Here is a 20,299-nt window from a genome sequence, read left to right as displayed (position 1 = left end):
TGACCAGCGTTATTATTTCTTGAGAGAAAACCCCAGCGGCACATTCAAAAGTTATCATACATATGAAAAGATTACAAGAGGAGCAAACTGCTGTTTAAGGCCAAATCAAACTAATATTGTATTTTTGATGACGATTGTACTGGGATATACAGTTCAAGTAAGCAAATCAGTCAATTGAAATGAATTTATTAGGCCACTGATACTGGATTTCACATGACTGGGCAGGGGCGCAGAATCCTGCAGGTGGAGGTCCTGGGCTGGTGTGGTTACATGTGGTCTGCGGTTGTGAGGCCGGTTGGAGGTACTGCCAAATTTTCTAGAACGACATCGGATAAATGGCGTGGGTCGTTTTGTAGCGTAGAAATGTGAGATTATGATCTTCCTAATGCTAAGTAGACTAGTTAAATATTTAGTTCATAATGTATTGGGCTGTAAGCTAAGGTTTCAGTCAAATGGGATATATATTTAGCATTTGCTGAAACTCGAGGACTATGATTTCAAGAGGTTAAACTGTTATGTAGAAAGTACTATGGCTCCCATAGAGCCAACCTGGTCTTAAGAGCGTTTCGTATACTGTATGTAAATCCGAGATACTCCATTTGATATGGTTGCATAAGACCGATGGTTACTTAAACCAAAAATGAAAGGAAGATGGTTGGTCAGGGCATGTGTATAAGGTCTGGGTGGATGGGCGTGCGTATAACGCGAACATCTTGCAACCCAAAGGTTGAGAGTTAGAATCTCATCACGCACAACTTTAGCATTTTATGCCATTAGCAACTTTTCAACTACTTTCTACTTTGCAACGATTTAGCATGTTAGCTAACCTAACTCCTAAACGTACTCCTAGCCTAGCTAACTTCAGCCACCTAGCTAGAATTTGTAACAAATGTTTAGCAAATTTGTAACATAATACGAAATGGGTGAGGGACATCCACAAATTAATACATATCATCCTAAAGTATTTCGGATTTACATACAGAACAATACGAAATGCTCTGAGACCAGGTTGGGAGGACATAAGGTGAGTCAAAAGGAACACAACAATATAAATGGGCAACATGACGAATATGACAACTTTTTATATAGATTCTAATGACTTAAATTGGCATACACTACTCGGTGTTTGTGAATTTACACTCTTTTGCACTCAAATGTTGATGCTGTTGACGGCGTCTTTCCGTGTGCCGTAAATTGTCAAAATGACGGCAAACCACTGCGTAATTATGCAGCGCACAAGGACCCAGGTTGTGCCAAGGCGACCAACCGATGGAAGTTAATTCGCAATCCCGGAATAGAAAAATAAGCATTTGTTGAATGAATATTCTACTTCAATGTGCCAATGCAGCAGCATGATAGCAGAGCATAAATTACACCTACAATTTCTGTGCTCGCCCTCAAGAACGCCTGGGAACTGTAGTCTCCTGGATTGTAGCCACCTCTTCCCGTAAATTATTAGGTATTTTTCTTGAACTACATTTCCGTTACAGTAACACAGCGACTGCATCAAAGAGCAGCTTTATAAATACATTGTTATTCTGTGGCCACTGATCGGGTTCTGCTGGCTGACAAGGAGACGCAGGTATTTGTCAACGAGATTCTCATTTTATTCACTTTTTTTTTTWWATGTATTTTTAGACGTACAAGATTGTATAATCGGTAGACTTCATATTTTATATTGACATTTTGCATGCTGACGTTTTATAAAATCTATACGTTTTGCGCATAGTAGCCTAGTCCTGAAAAGGTTGATTGTTAGTTCCGTCAATCGGGTTCTGCCAAAGCGGTCATACATAATTTGATGATTTTAAGATATTTGAGGATGCTTCTTTTGCAACGATTCTCAGGTTGTACAGCTCTCAGTCCGAAGCGGTGTGGTATGTCACGGGGTTCGTGATGAAATGGTTGTTTTCCCTTTAGTTTTTTTAGGTCGATTTTCCAAATAGAGGACAAATTGATGAATCGTGTGATGACACTATGAAGTTGGTTTACATAATGTCCTCAAATGTATAAATTGAAATGGCCATATCGACATTATTGAATCCTCCGATTATGTCACGTCCCACCCTAAAACATAATAATCCAGAACTTCATGTACCCTTCTGTTTTTTTGTAATATTTGGGCAGGGAATCTGGCACAATGCGTAGCAAGAAGGTTTGGAAATAGACGAGCTTTTTAAAAATACCCCCCCCCCCGCCCCCCTTAATCCATGTCAGAAATAGCTGACCTAGTAAAACGATTTGGGGTTAACCCTTCTAGTTTGCAGTTGGCCCCTCTGCAACATCTGTATGAATTTGAGACAGTATCAGTGGTAACCAGTATAGCCTCTGCATCACCAGTGCTGTGCTATCGAAAACATATGAGCATTTCTGAGTCATCCATCTCCACTCGCTCACCCCATACCAGGCAGCCTAGAAGGCTAATGGATAGGATGGGATCATCGTTCCTGTCCTTAATTGGAAAATACCCTATTTGATGGTGAGGTGCTGACCATTTAATCAAAAACCTGGCAAATGCCACCAAGCAATCCAACTTAACGTTGTTAATAACAATGCTGATTGTCTAATTGTCCATGTTTTTCCAAACATGACTCCCGTTGTTCCATATCAATTAGTTGAAAACAAAGCACAGAGTGGAAACGCCAGTCAGCTCCTATGTTGGTGAAAGAAGATGAAAGAGCATGATTTGGGAAAGGACTACCTGGTACCTGGGCCTGTGTACCGGGCCGTGCCGAGCAGAGACACTACTTTACCAGGCACAGAGGTCACCCCATACCAGCTGGAGCTCGCCAAGATCCAGGTGAGTCTGTGTGGTGGTGTTTGAATGTTTGTGATGCTCTGTTATCATAATGGCCAGGTTGAATGAGATGTTTCTTTCTCTGCACAACTCATCACTCAAGACTGGGTGTGTTTGAGTAATTGCAATAAAATATTGATTACTTTGATAAGCACATGCCATTTTTCACAGCTATTTAACTTATTTGTTTTCTGCATCCAAGTTTAAAGCACCCGTTGTCTTGTTTGTTTGTGGGTAATGGTCTGTAGAATTGTGAAGAGTCAGCTAAATATCTTGCCATTATTCAAATATCCCAAGTGTTGGCGGTTGTCCGAGTCATAACGTAGTCTTTTCTCAAGCTTAGTTCTGTCACAACAGTTCTGTGGTGCCCTATTTGACAACATGATTCATTATTGCATTTCATTATGGCATGTTATGAGCTGTTATTCATAATCATCCTATTTTTCTTTTAAATGTGAATTGTTTAGTGGGGCCAGTGGCTGTTCTCTGTCGTTTTGATGATGGGGGGGGGGGGCTTTTTGGAGAAACAAAAGTCATCCTGACAAGTGCACATGCGAAGTGGACCACCGTGCTAAGGACCTGTGGCAGTTCCCCGTTTAAAATGGAGGAACAGCTGTTTTGTCGCTCCAAGTGCTCAACCCTTTGTGTTTGTGCATTTTGTCACCCCCCCTCCTCGTTCCCTGTCAGCATTAGTCAGCAGGATAGGAAAGGGGGTTTCTCTTACGTTTTCATGATAAACTGTACAAAGTATTTTATTTTGTTCCCTGTCCTTTTTTATCTCCATCTCTCTGTCCTCAACCACACTAGACCTATTGACGCCAGTATATTATTCGTTGTTCTCTATCTCTAGCAGACCCTACATCCTCCTGCTGCCTGGCTTAAATTGTTTACATAATTTAGACCCTCCCACTTACAGCCTCACTGGCAGTGGCAGCCAATGGCATGTTTGCTTCCTGTGATGCGGGGGACTACTAGGCACCGTATTGGCTGTGGGTTGGCTGAATGGCTATAATGGCTGTTTGTGCAATGTGAGAGTAGAAACGTGAGCAGGGGGTGATTGGGAAGGGGAGGGCACACGTGCAGAGAAGCGCTTTGGTGAAACTGACACGCAATGTGCCACATTCATTCAGACAGATTTAAATATAGATTTTCACAAGGTACTTTTTTTTTTTTCATGACAGGGCATTAAATCTGCACATCACTATGCCTCTGGACATTGAGGTTATTTAAGCTGGGCATGCCCCCTCTTTCTATATCCCCTCCTAGGCCTATGTTATCTGATTTAGAGAAGTAGATACTGGGTGGGTATTTCCTTGGCTTCCTCCACCGCTACAACGCAACATTCTTCAACACTGTTCCTGTTTTGTACCATGTGGTTTGAGATATTTGAATTCTTTCCCCTGTTACTATTGTAAAGTGTCTTCGGTCTTTTTAAAAGTGTTATATATACACTACCGTTCAAAAGTTTGGGGTCATTTAGAAATGTCCTTGTTTTTTGAAAGAAAAGCACTTTTTTTTTTGTCCATTAAAATAACATCAAATTGATCAGAAATACAGTGTAGACATTGTTAACGTTGTAAATGACTATTGTAGCTGGAAACGGCAGATTTTTAATGGAATATCTACATAGGCATACAGAGGCCCATTATCAGCAACCATCACTCCTGTGTTCCAACGGCACGTTGTGTTAGCTAATCCAAGTTTATAATTTTAAAAGGCTAATTGATCATTAGAAGAGAACCCTTTTGCAATTATGTTAGCACAGCTGAAAACTGTTGTGATTAAAAAAGCAATAAAACTGGCCTTCTTTAGACTAGTTCAGTATCTGGAGCATCAGCATTTGTGGGTTCGATTACAGGCTCAAAATGGCCAGAAACAAAGAACTTTCTTCTGAAACTCATCAGTCTATTTCTTGTTCTGAGAAATTAAGGCCATGCGAGAAACTGAAGATCTTGTGCAATGCTGTGTACTACTCCCTTCACAGAACAGCGCAAACTGGCGCTAACCAGAATAGAAAGAGTGGGAGGCCCCGGTGCACAACTGAGCAAGAGGAAAGTACATTAGACTGTCAAGTTTGAGAAACAGACGGCTCACAAAAGTCCTCAACTGGCAGCTTCATTAAATAGTACCCTCAAAACACCAGTCTCAACATCAGTGAAGAGGTGACTCCGGGATGCTGGCCTTCTAGGCAAAGTTACTCTGTCCAGTGTCTGTGTTTTCTTGCCCATCTTAATCTTTCTTTTTATTGGCCAGTCTGAGATATGGCTTTTTCTTTGCAACTCTGCCTAGAAGTCCAGCATCGGAGTCACCTCTTCACTGTATATGTGTGTGTATATATATATGTGTGTGTGTGTGTGTGTGTGTGTGTGTGTGTGTGTATATACACACTTTAACTGATTCACATAAAGAAGGGATGTATTTTTCACGGACTCGAAGATTACAACGTGGCTAAGAATGGTAGCTACCTACTGCTGAAGCAGTACCCAATACACCTTTGCACCACATTACAATTATGGATACATTTTTGTATTTAATAAAAAGTATGTACACATATACACACATACTGACAAGAAACCCTAAAACCACCATAGACCTACATATTCATATGTTTATAAATAATTGAATACACACACATACAGTTGAAGTCAGAAGTTTACATACACCTTAGCCAAATACATTTAAACTCAGTTTTTCACAATTCCTGACATTTAATACTAGAAAAATTCTCTGTCTTAGGTCAGTTAAGATCACCACTTTATTTTTAGAATGTGAAATGTCAGAATAATAGTAGAGAATGATTTATTTCAGCTTTTATTTCTTTCATCACCTTCCCAGTGGGTTAGAAGTTTACATACGCTCAATTAGTATTTGGTAGCATTGCCTTTAAATTATTTAACTTGGGTCAAATGTTTCGGGTAGCCTTCCACAAGCTTCCCACAATAAGTTGGGTGAATTTTGGCCCATTCCTCCTGACAGAGCTGGTGTAACAGTCAGGTTTGTAGGCCTCTTTGCTCGCACACGCCTTTTCAGTTCTGCCCACATTTTCTATGGGATTGAGGTCAGGGCTTTTTGATGGCCACTCCGATACCTTGACTTTGTTATCCTTAAGCCATTTTGCCACAACTTTGGAAGTATGCTTGGGGTCATTGTCCATTTGGAAGACCCATTTGCAACCAAGCTATAACTTCCTGACTGATGTCTTGAGATGTTGCTTCAATATATCCACATAATTTCCCGCCTCATGATGCCATCTATTTTGTGAAGTGCATCAGTCCCTCCTGCAGCAAATCACCACCACAACATGATGCTGCCTCCCCCGTGCTTCACGGTTGGCATGGTGTTCTTCGGCTTGCAAGCCTCCCCCTTCTGACTCCAAACATAACGATGGTCATTATGGCCAAACAGTTATATATTTATTTCATCTTTGTCCCCATGTGCAGTTGCAAACCGTAGTCTGGCTTTTTTATGGCGGTTTTGGAGCATTGGCTTCTTCCTTGCTGAGCGACCTTTCAGATTATGGCGATATAGGACTCGTTTTCAGCTATACTTTTCGTGGCTATTTATTTACCACCACAGACAGATGCTGGCACTAAGACCGCACTCAGTCAGCTGTATAAGGAAAAAAGCAAACAGGAAACCACTCACCCAGAGGCGGCGCTCCTAGTGGCCGGAGACTTTAATGCAGGGAAACTTAAATCAGTTCTACCAAATTTCTATCAACATGTTAAATGTGCAACCAGAGGGGAAAAAATTCTAGATCACCTGTACTCCACACACAGAGACGCATACAAAGCTCTCCCTCGCCCTCCATTTGGTAAATCCGACCGAACTCTATCCTCTTGATTCCTGCTTACAAGCATAAATTAAAGCAGGAAGCACCAGTTACTCAGTCTATAAAAAAGTGGTCAAATGAAGCAGATGCTAAACTACAGGACTGTTTTGCTATCACAGACTGGAACATGTTCCGGGATTCTTCGGATGGCAATGAGGAGTACACCACATCACTCACTGGCTTTATCAATAAGTGCATCGAGGACGTCGTCCCGACAGTGACTGTACGTACATACCCCAACCAGAAGCCATGGATTACAGGCAGCATTCGCACTGAGCTAAAGGGTAGAGCTGCCGCTTTCAAGGTGCGAGACTCTAACCCGGAAGCTTACAAGAAATCCTGCTATGCCCTGTGACGAACCATCAAACAGGCAAAGCGTCAATACAGGGCTAATATTGAATCATACTACACCGGCTCCGACGCTCGTCTTATGTGGCAGGGCTTGCAAACTATTACAGACTACAAAGGGAAGCACAGTCGTGAGCTGTCCAGTGACACGAGCCTACCAGACGAGCTAAATCACTTCTATGCTCGCTTCGAGGCAAGCAACACTGAGGCATGCATGAGAGCATCAGCTGTTTCCGGACGACTGTGTGATCACGCTCTCCGTAGCCGACGTGAGTAAGACCTTTAAAAAGGTCAACATACACATGGCTGCGGGGCCAGACGGATTACCAGAATGTGTGCTCCGGGCATGTGCTGACCAACTGGCAGGTGTCTTCACTGACATTTTCAACATGTCCCTGACTGAGTCTGTAATACCAACATGTTTCAAGCAGACCACCATAGTCCCTGTGCCCAAGAACACATAAATGACTATAGACCCATTCCAATTTGCATACCGCCCCAACAGATCCACAGATGATGCAATCTCTATTGAACTCCACACTGCCCTTTCCCACCTGGACAAAAGGAACCTATGTGAGAATGTTATTCATTGACTACAGCTCAGCGTTCAACACCATAGGACCCTCAAAACTCATCACTAAGCTAAGGATCCTGGGACTAAACACCTCCCTCTGCAACTGGATACTGGACTTCCTGACGGGCCGCCCCCAGGTGGTGAGGATAGGTAACAACACATCTGCCACGCTGATCCTCAACACTGGAGCTCCCCAGGGGTGCGTGCTCAGTCCCCTCCTGTACTCCCTGTTCACCCACGACTGCATGGCCAGGCACGACTCCAACACCATCATTAAGTTTGCAGACGACACAACAGTGGTAGGCCTGATCACCGACAATGACGAGACAGCCTATAGGGAGGAGTTCAGAGACCTGGCTAGGTGGTGCCAGAATAACAACCTATCCCTCAACGTAACCAAGACTAAGGAGATGATTGTGGACTACAGGAAAAGGAGGACTGAGCACACCCCCATTCTCATCGACGGGGCTGTAGTGGAGCAGGTTGAGAGCTTCAAGTTCCTTGGTGTCCACATCAACAACAAACTAGAATGGTCCAAACACACCAAGACAGTCGTGAAGAGGGCACGACAAAGCCTATTCCCCCTCAGGAAACTAAAAAGATTTGGAATGGGTCCTGAGATCCTCAAAAGGTTTTACAGCTGCAACATCGAGAGCATCCTGACTGGTTGCATCACTGCCTGGTACGGCAACTGCTCGGCCTCTGACCGCAAGGCACTACAGAGGGTAGTGCGTACGGCCCAGTACATCACTGGGGCTAAGCTGCCTGCCATCCAGGACCTCTACACCAGGCGGTGTCAGAGGAAGGCCCTAAAAATTGTCAAAGACCCAGCCACCCCAGTCATAGACTGTTCTCTCTACTACCACATGGCAAGCGGTACCGGAGTGACAAGTCTAAGACAAAAAGGCTTCTCAACAGTTTTTACCCCCAAGCCATAAGACTCCTGAACAGGTAATCAAATGGCTACCCAGACTATTTTGCATTGTGTGCCCCCCCAACCCCTCTTTTTAATCTGCTGCTACTCTCTGTTTATCATATATGCATAGTCACTTTAACTATACATTCATGTACATACTACCTCAATTGGGCCGACCAACCAGTACTCCTGCACATTGGCTAACCGGAATGTCTGCATTGTGTCCCACCCACCACCCGCCAATCCCTCTTTTACGCTACTGCTACTCTCTGTTCATCATATATGCATAGTCACTTTAACCATATCTACATGTACATACTACCTCAATCAGCCTGACTAACCGTTGTCTGTATGTAGCCTCGCTACTTTTATAGTCTCGCTACTGTGTATAGCCTGTCTTTTTACTGTTGTTTTATTTCTTTACCTACCTATTGTTCACCTAATACCTTTTAGAGCCTGTAAGTAAGCATTTCACTGCAAGGTCTACAACTGTTGTATTCAGCGCACGTGACAAATAAACTTTGATTTGATATATATATATATATRTGTRTRTRTATRTRTGTGTRTGTATGTATGTATGTATGTATACGTATGTACAGTATATGTATGTATACGTATATAGAGAGATCTCTCTCTCAGCGGCGATGCACCGCTGCTAAATGCTTATAGGGGAAACACTGCCATGTATTAATATAATTTACTAATTAAAAGCATTTTCCAACTACAGTATTTGTAAAGGGAAGCTCAAATCTAGCAAACAATCCACATTCTGCAATAATTGATCCTTAAAAATGTCCTCTATCCGATTTCTTCGTCCCTCTGTTTCCCTCACTCCTCTGAGCAGTGTGAGCTGAYGTCTTTGCTGTGCCTCAGTCGTTCCCCAGGCCGCCTCTGTGACAGAATTACTCAATCAGGGCTGAGTCATAGCTCAGCTGGCGCAACAAATGACCCTTTTGTCTTTGTTTGTCTGTTGGTATAAAAAAAAAAGTTACATACTGCCTCGTCACATTTGTTACATGACATGTATTTTAGTGAATGTGTGTGTGTTTGAGACATATGCTCCTCGTACGGCTTACTCCAGCACGGGTGCCTCACGCTCGGCCGAGCTCATTGTTGTCATCCTGCTCTCGGCCTGCCTGAACGACCTCTGCATCTACGCTTGGCCGCTTTTTGAGCCGGTTCTTACCCCAACTTGCACACCAACAATGTCACATATTAAAAAACTTCCATAGCTCTCCGAGATGGGCTACCCCTGCTCTGTTCTGAGCTGGACAGGAAGAACTGGTCTCATATGGACCTTCATATAAGGACCTGGTGGCCATAAATAGTCTCCTGGGGCCTCATTTATCAAAGCTGCGTGCGCACAAAAAATACTCTAAACCTTGCATGCGTCAGTTTTCCTGCAAAGGTTGGTATTTATTAATATTGGACTTGACGGGGAAAGTGTGCGTATCTCCACGCCCAGCTCCGGCCATGCGTACGCAGAACTTCTAGTGGTTGAAGAATTGTATCACAATCAAATATTGTTCTTTTTGGATAATGGAGGTGTTTGATGCACAGGAATTCTAATAATGGTAGGCTAATAAAAACATTAAAACGTAATGATAAAGCAGAATTTTCCAGTGGTAAGGAGGTCAGATTGCATAGGCWAATATGTTTCTTTGACTTTTATCTCAGCTTAAATCATCATGACTGGTTTATTCCTGCTACCCAACAAATACAATGAGCTACAAAAGTATTGGGACGGTGACACATTTTTWAAAAACGTTTTTGCTTTGTATTCCAGCACTTTGGATTTGAAATGATACAATGACTGAGGTTAAAGTACAGACTGTCTGCTTTAATTTGAGGGTATTTTCCATCCATATTGTGTGAACCGTTTAGAAATTACAGCACTTGTTTTTACATAGTCCCCCCATTTTAGGGGAGCAAAAGTTTTGGGACAAATTCACTGTGTATTAAAGTAGTCAAGTTTAGTATTTGGTCCCATATTCCTAGCATGYAATGTTTACATCACGCTTGCAACTCTACAAACTTGTTGGATGCTTTTGCTATTTGTTTAAATTGTGTTTCAGATTATTTTGTGCCCAATAGAAATGAATGGTAAATAATGTATTGTTATTTTGGAAATAAGAATATATGTTTCTGAACACTTCTACATGAATTGTGATAAACGAGTGAAAGTTAGACTCACAAATATCATACCCCCAAGACATGCTAACATCTCACCATTACAATAACAGGGGTGGCTAGCTTTTTTGAGGGGGGTGGGATATTTGTGCATCTAACTTTCTCACTTAATCATTATTCACGGTTCATTCAGGATTATCAATAATTATACTAACATGCACATTAATGTAGAAGTGTTTAGAAACATTCTATTCTTATTTACAATAAAATGGGGGGACCATATACAAAAAGTGCTGTAATTTCTAAACGGTTCACCCGATATGGATGACAATACCCTCAAATTAAAGGCGACACTCTGCACTTTAACCTCAGTCATTATTTGATTTAAAATTCAAACTTTTGGAGTATAGAGCCAAAAGAAAAAATGCTTCACTGTCCCAATAATTAGGAGGGCACTGTATTAGGTTACCATTGCGCCATCACTCATTCAAATGCTAAGCAAGCTCGAAAGTAAGTGGACCGGTAGCCTAGATGCTATGGCCAAGCTACATTATTGCTGTGAGATAGGCTATGATGTCATGCTCCTATTTAAACTTGGAGCTGATACCAAGACCAACCTGGTCTCATAGACTAGACCTAACATAGTAAATGCAAATCCGAGACACTCAAATTAGCAAGTTATGTTTGGTATGGTTGCATAAGATATAGATGGTTACTTAAGGCAAAAACGAAGTAGGGTGGTAGGTCAGAGTGGATGGGTGGGCGTATAAAGTGCATGTCAAGCAACCCAGTTCGGATCTCATCACGGACAACTCAAGCATTTTAGTTAATTAGCAACTACTTACTTTTTAGCTACTTTGCACCAATTAACATGTTAGCTAACCCTTCCCCTATCCTTAACCCTTTAACCTATCTCCTAAATGTAACCTTAACTCCTATCCTAGCTAACGTTAGTCACCTAGCTAGAATTCGTAACATTTAGTACGTTTTTATAAATTGATTACAAATTTTGATTTGATTTACGGACATAATACGAAATGCTTTGAGACCAGGTTGCCAAGACAGGAGATAGAAACGCAATCATCCATGGATTAATAAAGAATTAAACAAGATTGTCTTTTGCATAGAAGTGTGGGCTGTAGCATTTACTTTTTAAATTGTTTGAATAGATAAATCACTATAGGCGGCCACGGCATGCGTTTCTTGTTTTGAAAAAGTCACTGCAAAAGATTAACCATTCTGGCCACAACTTTACAGTAATGTGATAAAATTTGCTATTAAAATTTATTTTAGAAACTGACATGGCCCAATTCCAACATTTCCCAATCATTAAACAAATTAGCGTGTTTTTGTTACCATAAAACATTGTCAAATCTCAATCCACGGAGGGCTGAGTGTCTGGGTTTTTGCTCCTCCCTTGTACTTGATTGAATAATTAAGCTCACTAATTAGCAGTGGTGTAAAGTACTAATTCAGTTGTTTTTGGGGGTATCTGTACTTAACTATTTATATTTTAGCTGACTTTTACTTCACTACATTCCTAAAGAAAATAATGTACTTTTTACTCCATACATTTTACCTGACACCCAAAAGTACTTGTTACATTTTGACAGGAAAATGGTCGAATTCACACACTTATCAAGAGAACATACCTGGTCATTCCTACTGCCTCTGATCTGGTACTCACTAAACACAAAGGCTTTGTTTGTAAATTATGTGTGAGCGTTGGAGTGTGCCCCTGGATATCCGTTAATAAAAATTAATAAAAAASTGTGGTCTGGTTTGATTAATATAAGAAATGTTGAAATGGTTTTACTTAAGTACATTTGAGCAATTCCATTTACTTTTGATGCTTAAGTATATTTAAAACCAAATACTTTCAGATGTTTACTCAAGTAGTATTTTACTGGGGTACTTTCACTCTTACTGGAGTCATTTTCTATTAAGGTATCTTTTACTTTTACTCAAGTATGACAACTGAGTACTTTTTCCACCACTGCTTATTAGTAAAGTACTCCCCTCACCTCTAGAAATGTGTGGCTCCACTAAAGTAGCCAGTAGGTTTACTAGATGGCGACAGCAGTTGCCTTGGTAAACTGACTTGCTAGTTTAGTTAACCAAACCATCAGTTCTAGCTTCCTATTATGACAATAAAATTCAACATTGCCAATCATGTTTTCAGTTTAACTTTTGCTTTCAAAAGCAGCCAAAAACATGTAAGAATGAACTATAGCCATTGAATTCCACTGCCAACATACTGTGTGTTTTGGGGTAAATGCACGCTCTATAATGCCTTTCAATCCAATCAGAAACGAGTATTCAACAATGCCATGGTATAATTAAGCAATAAGGCACGAGGGGGTGTGGTATATGACCAGTATAAAGAGTTTGTGGTCGTACGCACAACATTAAAAACATAGATGCTGGGCTAATAAAGAATACTAGTATTGAACAAGAAGGCCCGCATACTGTTAAAGCTCCCAATTCACCGCTTTATGACAACTTTTCGATCCGAAACGGATCTTCGTCAGGTCAAACACACTGAGTGTTCACATCCCAGAATATACACATCACATCTCACCTCACATGACCACAAGACGCACGGTGGGTGCAAAAAAAATCATTTTTATATCTCTAATTATTAAATAACAATGAGATGGGTGCATGTAATGTTTCCGGAACATACTATATATTCCCAAAATGACCAAGTGGGTTTATTTCTTTTTATTTAACCTTTATTTAACCAGGTAGGCCAGTTGAGAACAAGTTCTCATTTCCAACTGCGACCTGGCCAAGATAAAGCAAAGCAGTGCGAAAAAAACAACACAGAGTTACACGTGATAAACAAACGTACAGTCAATAACACAATAGAAACATTTGTGTACAAATGAAGTAAGGAGGTAAGGCAATAAATAGGCCAATAGTGGCGAAGTAATTATAATTTAGCAATTCACACTGGAGTGATATGTGCAGATGAGGATGTGCAAGTAGAAATACTGATGTGCAAAGGAGCATTGATGATGAAGTACCCCTGTTGTGCCCTGGAATAGAACCACGTCATCAATTTAGCGTTTCCAGAGTCAGATATGGCGTAAGAATGGATTATTAGGGCTGATAATCACGTTCTTCTAAAAAACAAACAACGCTTTGGCATAATTCGGTGCCAATTCATGGAGGCTCGTCACAACATTATCTCTTTGAGATGCATTGGCATCGAACATGTTAAGACTCCTAGGAGAGACAGAGATACTGATAATCTATTATTTTGAAGATCATTTTATTGGATTCACCGTTTGTGTACCATGTTTCCTAGAGGCCTGAACCAAGAGTTTGATATCAGACCGTTTCTTACCTGAATATGTTACTTTACGTTGATTTGTCTTGCCTTCCAGGTTACCCACTTGGTCATTTTGTAAATATATATTATGTTCTTTGTTATTTAATAATTAGAGATATTCAAACGTTTTTTTTGCACACGCAGTGCGTCATGTCCGCTATGGTCATGTGAGGTGAATATTTTTTGGTATGTGAACACTGTTTGACCTGACGAAGATCCGTTTCGGATCGAAACGGTGTCAATAAAGCGGTGAATTGGGAGCTTTAATTAACAGTATATGGCCAATATACCACGGCTTAGGGCTGTTCATACGCAACACGGAGGCCTTATTTCTAGTATAAACAGGTTAACAATGTAATTAGAGCAGTAAAAATAAATGTTTTATCATACCCGTGGTTGTGGATGCACCGTGGCTCTCGTGCTTAATCTGCCAGTGTTGCTTTTTAAGAATGGCTCACAACAATACTAGAACCTAGTGCACTAYTTTTGGCTAGGGCTATGGTCAAAAGTAGTRCACTATGTGGGGTTTAGGGTGCCATTTGGGATGTATCCACAATGTTCTGCATTCTCTGCCCTCTGATTACTTAATACTTGATGACTGTCAACCAAATTCACTCATGTCTGAGTGAATTTATCAAATGTACTGTCATCAAACTAGTTGGGACTGATGCGACAAAAATAAATTAGTGCAAGTGTAACGGATGGAGATTTGTAAATTCACTCCTGAGCCTGATGTATCCACTTGTTGCTAATTTGGATCCCTTTTGGTGGCGCAACTGGCTAAGGAAGTTTTAGGAGGGTGGTCACGTGTGTCTGGATGAAAAGGTCCCAGGTTCTAGTCTCAGTGAGAGAAAGTGGTATGGCTAGCACTGTAACGTCCGCCACAAGCTAAATGCATCCAACTCTTGATAATTCAACATGTCAATGTTTAAAATGTATCTGCTCTTATCGACAATACATTTATCTCAATCATTCCCAGGATGCATTGGAGACGGCAGCAAGGGCAGAGGGCGGTTTGTCCCTGGACGGTGGCGCTCCCTACATGAAAGAGCTGGAGGAGGAAGCAGTGCGGAGCAAATACCAGCACAGTGTTGGCGTCCTCAAACCTATCCGATCCACCAGCAAGTAAGCAAGCAGCACCACCACTGTTGGTAAGGCCTATAGTTTTTCCTTGTCAGGCCAAGTGGTCAGGAAAGACTGGGTCCTAGGTATAGGTGCTCTCTCACCTCTATTGAAATAGCCCTTTTTAAATAATATTTGTCACACAGTTCTTTACAGTAACCCGGCCTAAACCACCAAAGAGCAAGCAGCAACATGGTGGCAAGGAATAACTAAGCAGGACATCGTGAGGGAGACTCCTCTTGCTGTACCAGTGTAGCCGTTCCTCTCAGTAAATTATMTGTCCCCCACAACTCCACCCCACTCTCCCCACAGGCACGAGCACCCAGTGGACAACGCAGGCCTCTTCTCCTTCATGACCTTCAACTGGCTGACCCCGTTGGCCGTGCACGCCCACCGCAAAGGCCAGCTACTGCTGGAGGACGTGTGGTCCGTGTCCCAGTTTGAGAGCTGCGAGGTTAACCACCGCAGGTCAGTACTGATCGCTGCATACGGGGTCATAAAGGTCACCCTTCCAAGGACAGTTTATTGAAAAATACCAAGATTGTGCTTGGCCTGGGTCTCTGTTTCTGTCTTATTTTTCAACATTATAACTGGTCTTCTTTTTGTTACACCTGAGTTTTGGTCTCGTTTTAGGTCGGAGTTCTCGACAGTTCCAGTTTATGGACAGTGATAATCAGATTGTAGAGGGGGGACAGTTTCAGAGGAAGACAGAGAAAATGCTGAGATGGGATTCGTACCCATATGTGGTGCCTGACTCCGGCACGACAATTCCAGTCTTGACTCTTAGTAGAGGGAGAGTGGAATGAGTGATTGTTGGTCGACTGTGGTTTGATCACCTGTGTGTGCGCAGGTTGGCCGGGCTGTGGGAGGAGGAGCGCAGGGTGAAAGGGGACGAGGCCTCCCTGTGCGGTGTGGTCTGGGTGTTCTGTCGGACGCGCCTTCTTCTCTCTACCTCTGCCTCATGGTCACCCGCTAGCCGGCTTCAGTGGCCCAGTAAGTAACGTCATCTCATCCTTCCCCTGTGGAGGCTTTGTCTTTCAGTAGCTCGCTCTCGCTCTCTCTCACTCTCGCTCTCTCAAATGTTATTAGCAGGGTGTGTCAATCCCCTGCCTCTGTCCCCTTCCCTCCGTCAAGGCTGAGGCCTACAGGTGAGTGTTACATGTGTTAAGATTCTTCCGTCTCAATGTTAACCCTTTACACTCGCCGTGGGAATTGCCTTGTGGATGGGGCTAAATTGAAATGTTTCTTCCAGAAATATGAAAAGCATAGCACGGTAGCTATTGAAAGGGAAGAGTTTGGACCAAGTTGAGTACACAATCTTTCCACCTGACACAAGACTGAATCCAAACATTACACTGTTGATTTTATATGCATTTTATATTTACTGTATTTTTCACCCATATTTGTTGATAGCAAAGTCGTGAAAAACTCTGGTTACATTCAGTAACATGATAAGAATATTCGTGGGGAAGATGCAACATAAGGGAAAAAATGACAAGGGTCTGAGTGAGGGGTCTAACTAGTGTTTCCAAGGGGCCACACACCTCTCCAAAGTGGGCAGTTCCTAGATGATTTCAATGCACTTCTATGACTCAAAGAATAGTATTTTTGAGCTTTCCTAGCTGTGCCATTGATGCACTAGAGCAAGCACACTTGTAGTTGTTTTGTTTGGAACACAACCCTGCATCCCTGCCATCACACAATTACTGTTGTTTACACAATCCAAATATGGCCCATTTTATATGGCATCTGGGTCAGGTGGGCATAATTTGAAAGCTTGTTCTAGCTAAGTTATAAAATAAGATCTCAGTTTTAGGCTTTCGCTAGGCAATTCCGAGAAACGGATGGTCATTTTAGTGTACTAGAAAGGAGTCAGGAGTGCATCCAGGTGCGTATGCCGCAGTGAATTTTCCCACAATAGACAAACTTAGGCTCATTCTGTTCAGAACAACCCATGGTATGACGTCGTGTCATCTTGTAACAGTACATCAAACATAGTATCGAAACACTATATAATATTTATTGAAATGTGAAGTGCACATTTGGACTCACGGGTGTTTGGCTTGCTTGTATGACATCAAAGCGGTATTTATAGGCCTCCGAGTCCTCTTAATTTCAGCATTCCCCTCACTCAGACAACCATTTTTTGATCAAAAGTTGCGCAATTAGCAGGAGGGATGGGGCAACTTCTTGTCGTGAGCGGTGCTCAAGTTCAGAGAGGCAGTCAGTCAAAACCCATACAGCGTTGGGAAGCTTGAGCTTGAGCTCTAACGTCATTTATAAACTGGGTGGTTCGAGCCATGAATGCTGATTGGCTGACAGCCGTGGTTTACGGTCTGATATACCACGGCTGTCAGCCATCAGCATTCAGTGCTCGAACCACCCGTTTATAAATGACGTTAGGGTTATGACAAAACATTTATTTTTACTGCTCTAATTACCTTGATAACCAGTTTATAATATCAATAAGGCACCTCGGGCGTTTGTGGTATGTGGCCAATATACTACGCCTAAGGGCTCTATCCAGTTACTGTACAGCCACTGCGTTCCAATTTAGGTGCTTAACAGTGTCCAACTCTGCCTTTTCAACCCGTATATGGTTATGAGTGTAAAGGGCTACACTGGGTCTTAAATTGCCTTACTGACGACTCATTCGAAACAAATGAACTGGCTACTGGAGCAGAGTTATTGGATAGGTTATTGTTTTTGTGTGTTTGTACAGTCCCACTCAATTCTGTTTCTTTTCCATTCAATGGTTCATTTGGGTCCGTTGTGTGGCTTATGGAGATGTTAAGGAAATGTTCTGGGTTATGGAAATTGTGAATCTTTGTTCTTTAGTTACAGCATTTAGTCGAAACTGTACTCCTGTCTGTCACCCTCTGGAGGGTTCTGTGAATGATAGATGACACTTGTTGCAATTGTCCATCCTACAGCTGTTTTTTAATGTTATTTGGTGTTTGTAGGCCTCTCCTAGATGAGAACAGGGGCTTTAGAGGGAAGGTTGTGTTCATTAGGTACCAAATGGAAGAAAACGGACAAACGGGGAGGGACTACCTGGACTTGCCCGATAAGAAATGTTAATTTAGTTTTCTGTTTCAGTCCTAATGAACACGACCCAGGTGTTAGGGTTAATCAGCTCATTTTTCCTAGGATAGCCTCTGTCATCCTCCTCTCTTCCACAGGGAACACAGTGAGCTGTCTCTACCTCTATAGATGTGGGGTTGCAAAATTCCCTAAACTTTTCACAAATTCCATGTTTCCAAGAAATTCTGAACCTGAATTTTCATGAAAACCTAGGAACTTTGGGAAAGTTTCAGGAATTTTGCAACCCAACTACTGTCTCATCTGCTCTTACTATCAGCACCAGCAACACACCTGTGTCTCTCACCCAGGTTAAATCAACCCAGCTAGCACAGAATGTTCTTGTAACGTTTCCTCGTGGTTCTCCTTTGGTAATTAGAAAAATAATTGTGCTTACAACGTTTTGGCAACGTTGTGTTGGTTCAGTAGCCAAAATTTGTTCGCTGGGAAGATAATATGGATGGGCAGTTAGGGGTGGGGTGAGGGCATGGCATACAAGTGTTTGTGCTCACTGCTCCCCCCATGCAAGGTGGCGTGTGACAGAGGCTGTTCTTCAGATTCCACAGGGTGTCCGTTTACACCTCGGCGAGAAATAGAGAATGAAGCGGGCAGAGACCCCGGGGAAGAAAGCCGGAGAGGTAAGGGCATGTTTCTCATGCGGGGATGGATCAAAGTGATCTTTCTCTGAAACGCTTTTGTCTCTCTCTCTCTCTCTCTCTCCTCCCTCCCTCCCCTCTCTCTCTCTCTCTCTCTCTCTCTCTCTCTCTCTCTCTCTCGCTCATAAAAAATCTCTTTATAAAACAGAACTCGATTAGGTTACCACAATGCACAGTAAAATGCTGTTCGATGTTGTTAACATTGCTTTTATTTTGATGTTTATTTCCAATGTCCAATGCTGTTTTGTTTTATTGCTGATAAAAATCTACTGTTAAACCGAAACTTCCACCCAAATGATCAGTCAGACTTTCATATTAGTGTCTCAGACAATCGGACCGGTTTTCCCCTTAAATGCGAGGTGTTGTTGGACTGTTTAACCTCTCAGGCTGGGGGGGGGGGTTGAAAAAAAATACTTGACTTGTATCAACAGACTCTACCTTTTTGGGGCCTCATAATCCCCTCTCACTAAAAGCCTTGTTGTCCTGATCTGCTGTTGGAACACCATTCCTGTCGGATCAGTGCCAGTGAGGCAGGGCAGAGGGGCTTCGGCCTTCCTTCCCCCTCTTTGGATCTTTGGACAATCACCTAAGGGGAGACGCAACTAAATATGAGATGTCACATATCTCAACCCAGAGGACTAGAAACGTAAAAAATTTAATAAAAACTGAGGCTAAACCTTACAAAAGACTCTGTTGACTTGAACTTGTGCCTCTAATGTGAATTGCGTTTGTTACTCTTTCCTGTTGCATCTGATCAGCTAATTATTATTTTTACATGAGTGCTGTTTGTGCAATTTAAAACAATAGTTTACACATGGTTTCACGGTTTCTTTTTGCCTATTTCAATAAAACATGCATTTATCAACAATGTAGGTTTGCTGACACTCCCTGTTTGTGGACTGATTAACTTTAATGTGGAATTGATTGTTGGTACATCGTATGTGTGTGTGTGTGTGTGTGTCAGTATGTGTGTGCGAGATTCAACACTTTTTCCCCCCCTATTCGTTATGCTTTGTCGCTCTCCGTCTGTATAGTCTGCTGACGTTAACTTCCAGGCCTTTTAAACATAACTGAATGGCCCCAATACCCGCTGTGACTGTAGGTATAATGTCTGAATGTATCATCTCTGAATGTTTGAATCCGCTTACATGATGATGCAAACAATAGGAAATGATATGTTGGAATGCGATTCTGTGTCTCTGTGCCAAAAAAACCCAGCAGTGTCAAAATCTTTCACTGTTTCTCTCGTTCTCTTTTAAAGGATCTTAGCAAAATCTTAGCAAAAGGCCAACAGAGGTAAAGGGTGAGAGCTGAAACTAAAGAAAAATCGTATTCTATCTCAAATCAGTAGATCCTGTTTAGTTTCCCTCTTCAGATGATTATCGGTAGTCGTGGCATGGCGGCTTTAGCTAGTCTTGATTTAGTGGATGTCCATGATAATGACTGCAGTGGTGGTGATGTAGATGTCTCTTGGACATGGGGCTGCTGTCAGTCATGTGGCCTGTG

At 42.1% G+C, this 20,299-nt stretch overlaps 1 protein-coding gene across 1 annotated transcript in view; it reads left to right on the top strand.

The window, feature by feature from the left end:
* The first annotated feature begins 1,496 nt into the window (after positions 1-1,496).
* LOC111982595 (ATP-binding cassette sub-family C member 5-like) overlaps positions 1,497-20,299 on the top strand; it is a 51,149-nt gene continuing 32,346 nt past the window's right edge. Inside the window, 7 exon segments of the mRNA XM_024014181.3 lie at positions 1,497-1,582; positions 2,408-2,479; positions 2,616-2,800; positions 14,914-15,059; positions 15,369-15,524; positions 15,907-15,993; positions 15,995-16,049. Of these exon segments, the coding sequence (XP_023869949.1) occupies positions 2,672-2,800; positions 14,914-15,059; positions 15,369-15,524; positions 15,907-15,993; positions 15,995-16,049 (573 nt within the window). The 5' untranslated portion in view covers positions 1,497-1,582; positions 2,408-2,479; positions 2,616-2,671.

This window comes from Salvelinus sp. IW2-2015, linkage group LG22 (genome assembly GCF_002910315.2).
Source record: "Salvelinus sp. IW2-2015 linkage group LG22, ASM291031v2, whole genome shotgun sequence".
NCBI classification, from domain to species: Eukaryota; Metazoa; Chordata; class Actinopteri; order Salmoniformes; family Salmonidae; genus Salvelinus; species Salvelinus sp. IW2-2015.
Note: the sequence above shows the minus strand (reverse complement) of the source record. Positions and strands in the feature narration are given on the sequence as shown.